Below are 12,765 nucleotides of genomic sequence, written 5' to 3'. Positions count from 1 at the left end.
AAATGTTTCCTGCCTCTGACAGTAGTTGTGTTAGTGCGAACGGCTTCTAGAAAGATGGAACAAAAATTTTCAAGAGCTGGGTCGAGATCATGCAGGGAGTAAATTACAGGCCAATCAGTATTTGTTATAGTGCTAGAGAAACTATCTCGGTCAAAGTTGGAGGAAAAGTAGCCGGGCTCGGATTGAGGCATTTTGGCCTGAGAGGAGACAAATATCAGAAAAGGGTCTGTGATCTGAGTATCTATGACACCAGCGTTTGGAGTTGGCACGATGTTAGAGCATGGTCAAGGTGAAAGTTGCTTGCAGTGAAGCTTAGTGGAACAGCAGCAGTATTGTGAACTATAAGGCTACACAACAAATCTGTAAAGAGAGCAGGTGCTTCTCTCATTGGAAACAACTAGCGCATGTCCAAAAGTTAAAGTAACACAGTTGTATGTGTGGGATCTCTACCTGTTTTCTTTCTTTACTCTGTTGTGATCAGAGGCGGAAGCTCGACGCAGTCTACTACTACATGCGAAGCCTTGCTGCAAGCAATCCTTTCCTGACAGCAAGGGAAAGCCTTCTGGCGCTCTTCGATGATGCTAGGAAAAAGGTATGTTTTTAAAAATTGTCTACAGCTGAACCACCTTGTATAAAAACATGTATGCATGCTTTTAAATAGCAGGTTGCAAATTCGAGTTGTTTTTGTCGTTTGCTCCTGCTGTGTTCTGAAATGATAATCTGAACAAGTTGGTCCTCATGGGGAATAAAGAAAATTCTACTTGCTGTCACCTGTCACACTTTTCTGCAAACGATAAAAATCTAAAGAGGCTGCAAAGTCTGCAACGTTGTACATTGATGCCATTGGTGCCCCAGGTTGGGTGCCAAGGGAAATTTAGTAAAGGAAGTTTTTTTCTTCGGTAGCAGTTTTCTTTGAAAGTTGTGTTCCTTCACTGAACATACACTGAGAAAGCACTAAGAAAGTTTGTCGAATAGTGAGGCCTGATTTTAGAGTTTAGCCTCACAGTCACCGGAGCAGAAAAGCGTGCTTTCTAGAACCAAAATTGGAACAGGGAATCGCTAGCCTAGGCTACTTTGTACCTGTTCATTTTGGCGCTCTTGTCCGCAGTTTTTGCACTTGTTACCTGTCACTATTTGTCACTATTGTCAAATTTTGTCTCCTCTGCTGCTTTTGGAATGAGTATTGGGTTTGACAGCAGCACTTTATTGTTCATATAATTATTTTATTTTTGCACAAACAGATATGTCTTGCAGTGTGTCTACATCATGTGCTCAGCTACACTCACTGTTCTCTTTTTCGCTTTGTTTGTTAAGGACTCCACTCATATCGGCATTCAGTAGCGTGAAGTTTAGGTTCTTGCAACAAACATTTAGCTGCTGGGTGGCCAGAGACTGCATTGTTGTTTTTTTTTGCTGCTTAGCTTTCTGCTTCTTGGCTACCTTTGTGGGATTTTACGGCTTTCTTTAACTTGGAACCGAGCAGCCCTGGTGGAACACTCATCACACTACTGCATGTCGAGGGCTACATCATGCAAACTGTTCCATTTGATTCTGAGGTGGTATTTTAAAGTGAACACATTTGGCAATACTTTTACTTTCATGAGATACTGCGTGGTTACCAATGGATGTGTCCTCTTCTACAAGCGACGTCAGTCCTTGCACGATGACAGATGTGCTCGGTTTCTTAGCGCAGTGTTGGGAATGCTGTTGCCCCTAGACGCCGACACGTCTGGCACTAGTCATATCAAATTCTCGCAAAAGTATGACTATCCCGGAAAATGATCGCCTGAGAATACCGGCTCTGCTCTCAGCATAACTCCGTAAATGTGGTCTCCTTTCAGTATGATCACCTGGAGCGTAAGAGGCTTGAGGAAGAGGGTACCAGCCAACAGCCCAGTCTGGAGGGTCCGTGGGACGAAGAGCGGTTGGAAATTTGGATCCGGCCCGATGGGTCCACTTCTCACCGGAGCAGTCGCCAAGGGGACCAAGCGTCACGCGAGATTGAGCAGTTGGCACAGCTTTCGACAATTGATGTAAGTTGCCGGAGGGAGTAGAGCTGAGCATGCGAAATTGTGCACTTGGGGTGGCTTGCTCAGGAGAAATACCAAATTCAGCTAGCTTGACATATGGAAGGCAGGCTCCACGTACACCTTACTTGAGTGTTCAGTGGAATTGAAATGCGGGAGTCGAGTACTTCAATTCAAAGTAAAAGGTTTTTTATATGTTCTCGAAATCTGACACAGCCCTAAGTTGTCTTTTCTTTTGCTTCTCTCTCTCTCCTTCTAGCATTGTTTTCTTAGTTGTTGTACCTTTTATTTGTGTTCCCCCCCCCCCCCCGTGAATAATCAGCTCTCGTGGAAACAAACCGTACGAGGAGTAAGTTCATTGCAACATTCACAAGCTCAGTGATGGTGTTGATAGTCGCACGTGTTGCAGTAAAATGTTATTAATTCAGGTAGTCGGATAATTTGGACTCATTCTATAGCAGGTGTGTGCCTTTAATAGTGTATGAATTTAATGGCATCAAACTCTCAATAATTCGGACGTATTTGGCTGCACACCTTTTAATTCGGACAACCCTCAGAGCGTGGAGTGCCTTATATGTGCGACACAAAAGAGCAAGAGCAGCGCTGGCGGCCAATTGAAACACATAGCCGCGGAAGTCTGCATCACCGTAGTCATCAGCAGAGACCACATTGGAAGACAGAAAATTCGAACTCTTCATGTCTGTTTGTGCATGTATGTGCTTACCGCTGCACATCACTGCGTTAGCCACACATACCTTCAGAAGTGCGTAGTCGCCATCCCTGATCTCATTGACAGCTGTGGTTTCTTTTGCAGTGGTTGTGACAAACAGTAGTTTTATTCTGTGTCATTGCATGCATTGGTCACGTGCCTTCAGAACTGTGCAGTCACCATGCATGGTTGCATCGGTAGTGAGTGCGGGCGAAAAAGTAATTTAGATGCGCGTGCGGTTGTAAAAATTATGCCTACTCGGATGAAGAGATGAGTCTTGTGCTGCGACCAAACAGGCCTCACTGTGAAGGAAGTAGTGAGGACCTCGCCGCAGCAAACGCTAAGCAGTCACGAGATGACGAGAATTGCCGCTTCTGCACCGATTTTGTGGGAAATAAAAGCAAGGGTTGTGAATTTATTTGTTTTTTTTTTATACCCTCGATAATGCGCCAGTTTTTTTCGGTTCCGTGAAATGCGAAATGAAGTATTAAGGCTAGGGAAGATGCAAAAGTGTGACTGTATTTGGATCAAGACGTACTTTTGGGCTAGTTGATTCATACCCATAGTAAAACGGCGCCAGAGGACACAAGATACCTGAGGAAGAAAAATGACACGTACACAAGGCGCACTAACAACTGAAGGCTTATTCACTTAATGTGCAGAATAAGTACTGGCTCAACATGAATAAACAGAAGATAGGAAAATATAAGAGGCACGAAAGAGCATCACATGGTCAAGTCTACTATGTGTGAAGAACTATTCCTGTAAAGCATCTGATGTCTTTCCCTGCGAGCATGACGGACTGCATGCCGACACAAGAATCCCCCCCATCGTTTTTATCTCTAGGGTTTCAACGATCACCCTTGTTAGCCTATCTGTTTATTTAGACATGATGCAAATTTTTTTTCCAATAAAGGTGTGCAGCTGCAGTCCCTACAATGAATACCTAGATGTCCTGACATTATTTTTGTTGTGTTGTACTCGCATTCTTTTAATCTGTCATTTAGGTATCCTCCTTTCTGGCCTTTGTATGAAGCACCGCAATCCAAAGCAATTGTGTAGACCACGTTTTCAGTGCACTGTACAGGCTTATCGCGATGATTCTTAGTACACACAGATTGCCTATCTCCTTTATTAACTGCTCTGCACATTATTGCTAGCTTGTCGGCTGGGGTAAAAACCACCTTTACTTCCGCTCTTTCCACCACTTTCTCCAGGTTATGCGAAACGGAATCTATGTAAGGAATAGACGACACACTCTTTGTACGTCCTTGTGCTCCCCACACAGTTGGCGTTAGTGCCTTGGTTCTTCAGCTTAAATGGCCGAAACGTTAAAACATTAAAAATGAAATTTAAGCATCTTTTCTGCAACTGCAGGGGCATTGCTCACAGGTATCCCCATTCAATGAGTCGATGAGCCTGCTCGTCGAAACTCTTTCACAGCCGTTGAATGCAAATTTCTTTTGAGGCACTGTCAAAGGATGAATGAACGAAGCCGCGCTTTATGAGCTTAGAACGTGAAGAATGAAACATCAAAATCTGTTTATTTGCTCTAGGCTAGAATTCCCAGCAGACCTGTTTGGATGAGAAATGTAGCTTTACTTATGATTTAGGGTTTAAACGACTTATGTCTTGCCACCTCTTGTCCCCTTGCCACCTCTTGTAATGCCAGTTCTCACATTTCCCACTTTGCTTAAAGATCAAAGAAACAGATTTGCAGTATTGCATACAAAGATTAAAGTGACAATAAGTATGATTCTTATTTTTAAACTTTTCTTGTTTTGCAGCTCAATAAACGCTATGTCTTGAGTTTCCTGCACGTCCATGGGAAGCTCTTCACCAAGGTTGGGTAAGTGCAAACTTCTAACAGTAAATAAATTAGGGATGTGATCTTTTAAGGAAGTGGTAACAAAAATAAAGTGTTTAACGCGGCTGCTACATTTGTTTCTGAGAATTTCATGTTGCATTCTGTTTTAATTAAATTGCTAGTTACAAGTTTTGTGTTCTTTTCTTTTTTCTTTTTGCTTTAGTACTTTGGTAAATCATGCGACGCAGTTTAGGGCACCTCGCTAAATCCCTGCACCAGTGGTGAAGTGAGAGGGGCAATCTGCCAGGGAGTTTGTTTATCCAAAGTGACCACTATAACATGAGAATTCACTTTGGAATCTACCAGTTGAAGATGAATAAAAACACAGTCTACTCGACACTTAGAATGTGTTCCAGATTGACTACAGTCAAGCTTCATATTAACGAAGTCACATGTGACGCCATAGTAACTCTACTATATTCAATATTCGTTAAAGCAAACATGCAGTTAAACCTCAATATAACGAAGTACAGTAGAACTTCGTTCATATGTTTCCGGAAAAATCTCAAGCAAAAATGTACTAACTGGGAAAATGTATGATCCGAAGTCACTAAAGAATTTGGCAGGTTCCGCTTAGTTGACATCTACATAATACAAAGTGCTGCACAAATTGTTGCAGCACGAGACGCTTGAGCTGGTGCGACCCAAGTGGCACATTGTGGCTTCCGGCAGGCTTACATTTGCGCATCTCAAATTCGGCCTATGTCAGAAGGTTCTTTGAGAAGGGTATTTTGGCAGGAAGTTCTGACATGCCCACTCAGCTCAAATTGTTGCGACACGAGACGCTAACGTGCGTCGAGCTGGTGGTGCCTGAGTGACCCGAGGTGCGTGTTGTCGTATTTCCTATTGCGTAGTGCTTTAAGGCAGCAACGCGCAGCCGAAACGAAATGAGCTTGTGGTCAACGCCGTAATAGAATGCCTACAATGCCACCAGAGCGAGACATGACACTCACTTTGCACCACCTGCGCAATAGCGTTTTTGTTGTCGCCTACTTAAAAGCGTGTAGTACTCTTACAACAGCACTGCGTGCTGTGAAACAGATAGGTGAAGATACTTATCACACTTGGATTGGTGGTGATAGCTGTGAACAAGTGATAGCATGCAACAAGTCGGAAGATTTGCTGGTACGGAATATGAAACCAAGCATGCGCCGGCGTTTTCACGTGAGAGGGGCGGGCGAGTACGTATTATGGGGGGGGAAGCTGTTGCGGCAGTAGCTACTGTTCTTGATTGCGTGCACCTCATGCTTTTTCTTATTCACATGGTGTTTTGCAGTAAGATAATGTATTAAACAATCAGAGTTTTGTGATGTGCTGAACATTGGTGCCAAATGATCGTGTTTCCTGGGAACGCATGAACCGGTAAAGAAACAAGCGTAACTGTATTGGGTAATTAGTTCTCAATTACGAACGTTACTGCTGTTAAATCGTACTTAACTTAATCATATCAACGAGGTTCTACTGTATCTTTTTATAACCTCTCGTCCACAGAACTCCAATGTATTTTGAACCTTAATATAATGAAGTGCATTTATACGCAATTTCAATATAATTAAATTCTATTGCAGCTGCGAAGGTATACTGAGGCAATAAATTCAAACTGCCTCAGACGTAGCTGATCAAATAGTTGAATTACGTGCGGCTGTTTGTGAATGCACTTCTCAAATCGCACGTCGTGCAGCAGAAAGCAGCCGCCGAAGTGGAACAGTGTACCAGCAAGACCCTCTCATCGTATGTTCTGTATAAAGTCGAAGTGTGGCAAGATCCTGTTGTACTCCGCGTGTCGTACGCTGTGTGTGCGAGAGAAAGCATGCGAGGGTGAGCTGAGAAGGATGGTGGCTTAGTACGCAACCATGGGGTCAAAAAGGGGAGGGGGAGGGTGCCGATGAGCTCGCGTCTCTTCCCCTGGCATGGCCGTGGCCGTGCATGGCTGTCAGTGCTACAAAGACTATGCACGGACTATGCGCCCTATGTTGGAGGTAATCTGCAGCGGCTGCAAACGCTGGGTAAGCTGAGATGGCCATGGCTTTATGTGTGCTGTCGTCCCGATGTGGGCAACACTATCAACCACCGCGGGAGAGTAAACTAAAAGCCTTTGCTTCGTACAGCCGATGTGAAGCTCTCAAGTTCAGCTAAACGAAATTTTTTTTCATTGAATTTAATTTTTTAATTGCCGGTAAGTCGTGGCCCCTTTCATGCAAAAACAAAAATCTGTCGGCGACTACTTAAAGAGGTTGAAGTTTACTGCAACAAAATTTCGATGGAACGAAATAAGGTGCCGATTTTACTGGTCTCGTTATATAGAGGTTCAACTGTATTCATTACGTGCTGATATAAACTGTAAGCTTATTTGATTTACTTTGTTCTATCTGATAATTTTGTTATGCAGTTGCCAAATGATAATTCGGACATGCTTGATTATTTGGACAGCTCCGTGGCACCGCCGCTGGCCCCATAGACATATACAAGTACGACTGACATTTTAGACACATTACACTGCATCGTGTGATAATTCTGGCTTCAACTGCATGGCTGTGTGCCAGTTCGGTTAACAATTATAGCAGAAACAGCGATATTGTCATTTTGATACATTGCCGACATAGTCGCTCACATGTTGCTGGCGCCTCGAAACTAGTGAATCCTAGTCAATATAGTAGTCACCAAGCACCCTCAAACCACAGGACAAGCCAAGCCAAGCTGCTAAGTTGTAAAGGCTACATTTGCAATTTGCATGATTTTTTGTGCGAGTTCCATTCCGCTATAATCATCGACCGTTCACGGCCGACTGATCCTGTTGACAACATTGGCAGAAAGTCGCTCTGACCACTGATGAAGCATGATAAGGAACAGCATTAAAAGCATGCATCGTTAAAAAATCGCTGCCACGGGCTGTCTAGACTACCGTGGTCTAGTCCAAAGGCAAGCGTATGTGGGCGTGGGAATGGGTTGACAAACTTGAGCTGTATTCTTAGACAATCACTTTCGGAGACACTTCCACCTTAGCGATATTACGCATGACTAGCACAGGATGCATCAATAGGCAACAGTGTTTCTGCACTGTAATAAGATAGCGTGCTTGGAACTGTGCCATGTGCCGTCCCTCGTAGACACCAATGCGCCTTGTGCCAGTCCTGCAAAATGTAGCGTCCTTAGCATTATGCCAAGAATTTTGTCGCTCATTGATGCCTATGCGTCTTGTGCTAGCCACGTGAAATTGAAGGTATCTCGGAAAGTGACGATCCAAGAATACGGCACACTTTGTTTTCCCACTTTTGGAATAAAGTCACTTATTTTCTTGTGAATCCAGTATTTCGGATCCCGCTTATTCTGATGTTTTGGTAATCCCTGTCGAGTCGGAAATATTGGTCAGTGGCTCTATCTATATTCGTTATATAAAGGTTTAGCTGTAGTGGACTAGACCTTCCATGTTGTGTGGCTGAGTACTGGCATCTTTGAGTGTAGTGAATGCAGCATGAGGGTGTTGCAAAGGGGACAACACAAGTATTTGACACTAAAGCACTGTGTTAAATTAGCTTTAAACTGGCGAAGTAAATTTTTCAAAACATTATTTTCATTTACAGTTGATCCTGATTTATCTTAAAACACAAAGATATCGATATTATTGTCTCCTTTGAACAGCCCTAACATTCCTTTTTTAAATGCCATGCAAAAGTATAATGCTGCTGTCCGCGTGCATCGGACTCCCGTTCATCGGCACATTCGATATATCAAACGCTTTACCATGCCCCTGCAGGTGCACTTCTCAAAACGGGGCCATGAACACTTCTTGCGCCGTTATAATATTTCAATTCTCATGAAGTGGCACTGTGTTGGCAGATGCTGCTTTATGCACATTGCCTGGAGGAAAAAGTAGTTTTGTCGCTGCAAATGTGGACGGCTCTTGTGGACTGCAGCAGTTCCTTATCGACAAAGGCAGGTCACCACACTCCCTCAAGAATGTGAGAGGCTTCCCGGTCTGACATGCATCCCACAAAAAAGTGTGGATGAAACACTTCCTTTTCACTGGGTGGCTCTGGGCATTGGATGTCAAACTGGAGATTCCTCACCACAGGGTTTGTCTTCTTGTAGTTGCAGGCTTTTTGGGTTTGCACTGTTATCTCTAAATCCAAGACCATGACTTGTTATGTCCGTGCGTAAAAAATGAAATAAGTAAGTTCACTTTTGTGTATCCGATTCAGCTTTGATGAAATGAATCAGGAAAGTTACCACGTGTCACAATCTCACCAAACTGTTGGAGATATTTGGGGTTCTCTGATAGGCATACCTTATATTTCAAATTATTGATATATCAGTCTTTTTGCGACCATTGCAGTTCAATATATCCATGATTGACTGCAGTATTTGGCACAAATGGGTTGATTATTGCTGGTGAAAATGATGACCAAACTTCACTATTTCAAACTTTGTGCCGACAGCAAGTGTTTCAAAGGTATTTTTAATGTTTAGGCCATTGTGCTGCAGAAAACGCTATCGAAGCTTGCTAGATGAACACTTCAGAATTCAATGTAGTTCTGTACCGATAAACAGTTAACTTCGCCCGAACAGGTGCTGTCAAGATCGAGGGCGTTGCAGAGAGCTGGTTTGGAACTTTAGAGGCTAATGTCGCCACCTGAATCTCATTTTTGCAACTTTCTTGGCTTACCAAACCTCCTCTAGTTCTAAGAGTGGCTGCTTTAATGTTGCTGAAGCACAATCAATAATACAGTCAAGTGTCAACATAATGAGCATGAATATAACAAATTAGTGGATATAGCGAAATAAGCCTAGAAAGTTTATTGCTAATATCAGCATGTAATGAATACATGCTTATAATGAAAGTCGGATATAAAGAAGATGTCCTTGGGGTTGGACGTGAGTTTGTTATAGTAAGGCTTGGCTGTAATAACGCTTTAGTATCCCTTGAATCAATTACTTTGGCCTGCACACAGGTTAAAGTAACAATTAATGACACTTTATCCTTTCTCACATTCACATGCGCAACTGCTTCGTATCACTGTTCGCTGCTCGACAGTAATGATATGGTCATATTTTTCCTGTTTCATTTGTAGAGTTTCCCTTTGGTAATGCATGTTTTGACCTATCTTTTGGTGTCTTTTGACGCAGTATGGAGACATTCTCTGAGACGGCTCGGCGGATGCTGATGGAGTTTCGATGCCTACTCCAAAGGACACCAGCTGCTGTCACCAATAGCCGACATTTACAGCTTCTCGCGATCAACATGTTCACCGTTGCAAACACCTGTCTAAAAGGTGGGCTTTGTCACCAAGTTTTTAGGTTTTGTGTGTGCACTCTCGCTCGGCATTGACAATTGCAGTTTTTTCAATTGACCAAGATTTGTTCCTTTGCTCTAATGAAAAGCCGCTGCTAATTTGCATTAGAAACACCAGCTGAATACCAAAAAGCTTGACTGTCTTGATGAGCCAGTAAGGTAACTAATTGAATACTAGTTACCTCCTGTTGCAAAGCAGTGCTGCCGCAATGCCTTGTGCATCTCGTTGTAAAGTGTGCTTGTTGCCGAGCTTGACTGTAGTTTTCTCTCTCTTTTTCAGCCTTATTTTAACTGATATTTTATCTTGCTTTGCTGTACACTATGGGGTATCTGTATACATTGATTTTTGCCATAGGGTAAATGGGATTTTGGGAAAGGCCTCATTACGCCCAGTCCGGCAGTACAAGTGCTTCATATGGTCAACACTGTATTGCCATTCTACATTAGATGAAGATGTTTGAAGTTCTCAAGAATGAAACAGACACGAAAACAAGAGAAAATGATAAAGAAGAATCTGATGAATACATTGTTGTGCCAAAGGATAAAGAAGAACAGAGAATGGAAGAACCATAGTGCTAACACTACTGTACTGTATAAGATGGTTGTATAGAGGGCCTGCTTGTTTTGTTTGCTGGCAGGTTTTCCATTCTCAAACATATTTCCTGTGGTGCCAAAAGAATCTTCGCACGTGGCTGTTGTGTTGGTCACGGTACAGTGTATCACTGGATCTAATCTCTTCATAGAAATCCACAAATCAGCAACATTTATAGAGCGTTCCTCAGTTCTGGGGCCTTGCGTTGGTATGGTTCATATAATCCTATTTTTCCCTCTGTCTTGCTCGTGCCCGACAGCAGCAAAAAAATTGGCATGCTTGAGCCATTGAAAAATTGTGGCAAGAGTTCATTGAGAGAATAATTATTACTAAATTTGCTCAGGGAGCAACGCAGACTTGCAAAATTTGCCCCTGTGCAGATTATTGTGTTCTTGGTCATTATTCATCACTTTTTCTTTGCACAGATTCTTCTTATGCAATGGAACCAACGTGCCTTACTTACTTTCCCATCCATGTGTCCAGATCGCAGCATGGACCCAGACTGCCGTTCACTGCTCCAGGAGCAGAGCCTGCAGGTGGCGCTTGCCCACGTGGCCATTGTATTGGAACGTGCCACACAGCTGCTGCAGCAGAGCTCGTCCTCCCCATCGTCCTCATCGTCGTCCTCACCTGGTGCGCCCTCCTCCTCCTTTTCACGGGTCTCCCTTTCAGACGAGGTGGCTGAGCTCCTGCCCACTCTGAAGCTGTGGACCGACTGGATGTCCTGCCAGAAACGGCTCTGGATTCCTCCACCTACGCCGTGCGACTACAACACTAGGTATGTGCCACTTGTTGCATGCTTTGTTCATGTTAGACGTTGTCATCTATAATCAAACCTCAATAGAGTTAAACCCATTTATCAGTACATTATATGTGGACTCATTCTTCAAGATGCTTAAAAATTAACTAAGCTCAAGCTAACATTGGCAGTTAAAATTTGGCACCACTTTGGCTTGTTTGTTTACAGGACTTCATGGAACCACAGTTGTGGGTGCGATTATTGTGAGAGAGGGGGAAAGAATCCTAATTCTGACAAGTGAAGTCGGGTGTGCTTTTATTATGCAAGTGTGTTCATTGGGCGTGTAAATACAATGTGTAGCTTGTTCATAACTTCTGTAAGCTTAAACCTTAAAGTCTTGTAACTAGCTGTATAGCACTAATTATCTGTTAACCTTATAAATGAGTGTTGCGAGTCAGTCAGTGCTCAAAGCTTGTCTACTTATAGAAAAGTTGAGTGTAGCGTTAGTTTGGAGATATTTGGTACCAAAATCTGATGCACAATGCATTGGTGTTCCACATAATTCTGTGCCGAAGTATGCAAGGAAGGTTTTCAGAGAGAGCAGTAAGTGGACCATTAAATTTAATGCACTTCAACGAGGGTGAAGTCTTGGGCCTGGTGCTAGACTTTAGATTTCTTCTATAAGTTGACATGTCTTGAGCATCGACTACTTTTTATACTGCATGCTCAAATGAATCAATAAATGGTTCTTAGTGAAACTGAAGTAGGAGCTTACTGGTTTTTGATGTCCATGACTGCTTTGAATTTTGGCCAGTAAAATTTGCAATGTTGTCAGATCTTTTTTATATATATACAATTAGAGAAAACTATTGCAACTATTGGTATCAGTTTGTTGGTATGCTGGAAACTGAATGCTGTCGCTTCTTTTTCTTTTCCTTCTATGATCTTAGTGTGAAAGGGAATGTTTGGACAACACTGGCAGACCTTCTGACAGTCCTGCGAAGGTTGAACCTGGGTGACATCAAGTTCTTCAAGGAGCCTGGAGAAGGTAATAATTTATCTGGCTTGCCACTTTACCTGTTTGTAGGTAGGCCCGTGCAGAACTTAAGATAATTGGTTTAGTTGTTTAGCCACATTATTTTTTTGAATGCTCGAATTCTGCTATGTTCTCATTTGGAACTGATTAGAAAGGGTGTAAATGGTCTTTAATCCTTTGAGGGTCACGTTTTTGTAGAGAAATGCATACCCCCACAGTCACAGTTTTTATTCCAGATTTAGATTGTTCAGGGTAACTTATTTAATAAAAAAAGAAACAAGTGAATAGGTAATTCTTAAGTGGCAATAGAGTGACAAGAAATTTTAATAATGTGTGCAGTTTATTCTTTGTACTGCTTTCATACTCACTGATGTACATCACTCCTGCTTGGGCTTTGAAAGGGTCTGCAGTATTCGTAAATAAATAAATAAATAAATTATGCATTTTGTATTGTTCAATACATAATTTTTTACTACTGTGATAAAATTCACACAATCTTCTTACA

The 12,765-nt window shown here is 42.6% G+C and overlaps 1 protein-coding gene across 1 annotated transcript in view; it reads left to right on the top strand.

Annotated features, from left to right (window-relative positions):
• The window catches only part of LOC142575854 (telomerase-binding protein EST1A-like), a 98,302-nt gene that overhangs the window by 32,662 nt on the left and 52,875 nt on the right, over window positions 1-12,765 (top strand). The window contains exons 7-12 of the mRNA XM_075685555.1: window positions 482-592; window positions 1,842-2,033; window positions 4,524-4,585; window positions 9,728-9,873; window positions 10,969-11,263; window positions 12,175-12,272. Coding sequence (XP_075541670.1) covers window positions 482-592; window positions 1,842-2,033; window positions 4,524-4,585; window positions 9,728-9,873; window positions 10,969-11,263; window positions 12,175-12,272 — 904 coding nt within the window. The remainder of the gene's footprint in view (window positions 1-481; window positions 593-1,841; window positions 2,034-4,523; window positions 4,586-9,727; window positions 9,874-10,968; window positions 11,264-12,174; window positions 12,273-12,765) is intronic.

Source organism: Dermacentor variabilis, chromosome 3, assembly GCF_050947875.1.
Source record: "Dermacentor variabilis isolate Ectoservices chromosome 3, ASM5094787v1, whole genome shotgun sequence".
In the NCBI taxonomy this organism is placed as follows: Eukaryota; Metazoa; Arthropoda; class Arachnida; order Ixodida; family Ixodidae; genus Dermacentor; species Dermacentor variabilis.
This window is presented reverse-complemented; position numbering and strand designations above follow the sequence as displayed.